Below are 1174 nucleotides of genomic sequence, written 5' to 3' on the forward strand. Positions count from 1 at the left end.
CCTGCTCGCTCCAGCTCTGCCGGCTGAAAGCAGGTTTCTGGGGATGGTTTAGCTTCTATAATTGCAACGTAGTTGCTTAGAGTTGCAGCTCAGAGGCTGGCAGTGGCAGGCGGGGAACCTTTGCTTCCTCCTTCACTGGAGCAAGCAAGCCTCCTGTTCGCTTCAGCGGCCTGGCTGCCATCTTGTTTGGCAGTTAATTTGCATATCTCGCTGATCAGCCAATATAAGGGTAGCGAAGTTATGGCTAATTACCATGTTTCTCTATTATTAGATAGAATGAGACCTAATACTTTTGAGTACTTCCCATTCAAGCAATGTACTTAGTACTTTGCTTGTTTTAATGTAGGCACAGTGTAGTTCTGTGAGGTGCAGACCCACAGGTGAGAAAACGAGGCATAGAGATGACTGCACAGAGGCAGCAGTTACAGCAGTTAGTAAATCCTCTTATTTTGGTACCTGCTTTGTTTCCCTATGTGATGCCCACATGCTGGGACTCTGGTATGCGGTACCCTGGTGGTTTTTTCTTCCCCAGCTTGGGTGGGTCGCATGTGGGTGCTGAACCCCCCCTCCCCAGGCTGGCCTGAACATTGTACCCTTTATATTGTCACTAATTGATAGTCTTCCGGAGTCCTCCCTCCCGCTCACTTGCATTGGCCCCTGTGGGCCCCTCATAGACTGGCCCACTTCTAGGCTTTTAGAAGGATCTGGCGCCAGCCTAACTCAGGACGTGCTGAACGCAGAACTGAAGAAGCTGTCCGAAGGTCTGCCCGGCACCAAGCACAGTAACGTGATGAAACTCCTCCGAGTGGCCCTCAGTGGACAGCCGGTGAGGCGGGCAGATGGGCTGGACTGTTCTCGGGAGCCCTCACTTACGCATTCAGCTAACATTCACCAGCAGCACTGAGCTCATCTTTCATACAACAATGAGTGAAACATGAGCACTCCCCTCACCCATTCATTCAGCAGCACCTGTTGAGTGCCTACTGTGCCAGTGCCACTATGTAAAGAGGATACAGTAGTGAATCAAACACACACACTCCCTCCCGTCATCCTTCACGGAGCTGGCAGTTGATTGGAGGTAACAGACATGTCAATACAGGAAGAAGAGGCTCCGGGGATGCAGCCTCAGCCTCAGAAATCAAAGACAGTGAAGTGCAGTCCCTGCCCTGGGGGA

General features: G+C 51.4%; 1 protein-coding gene across 1 annotated transcript in view; it reads left to right on the forward strand.

Moving 5' to 3' along the window:
- EARS2 (glutamyl-tRNA synthetase 2, mitochondrial) overlaps nucleotides 1–1174 on the forward strand; it is a 24982-nt gene that overhangs the window by 17609 nt on the left and 6199 nt on the right. Inside the window, exon 8 of the mRNA XM_006753614.2 lies at nucleotides 691–826. Within this exon, the coding sequence (XP_006753677.1) occupies nucleotides 691–826 (136 nt within the window). The remainder of the gene's footprint in view (nucleotides 1–690; nucleotides 827–1174) is intronic.

The sequence above is a fragment of the Myotis davidii genome, unplaced genomic scaffold, assembly GCF_000327345.1.
Source record: "Myotis davidii unplaced genomic scaffold, ASM32734v1 scaffold150, whole genome shotgun sequence".
Lineage (NCBI taxonomy): Eukaryota > Metazoa > Chordata > Mammalia > Chiroptera > Vespertilionidae > Myotis > Myotis davidii.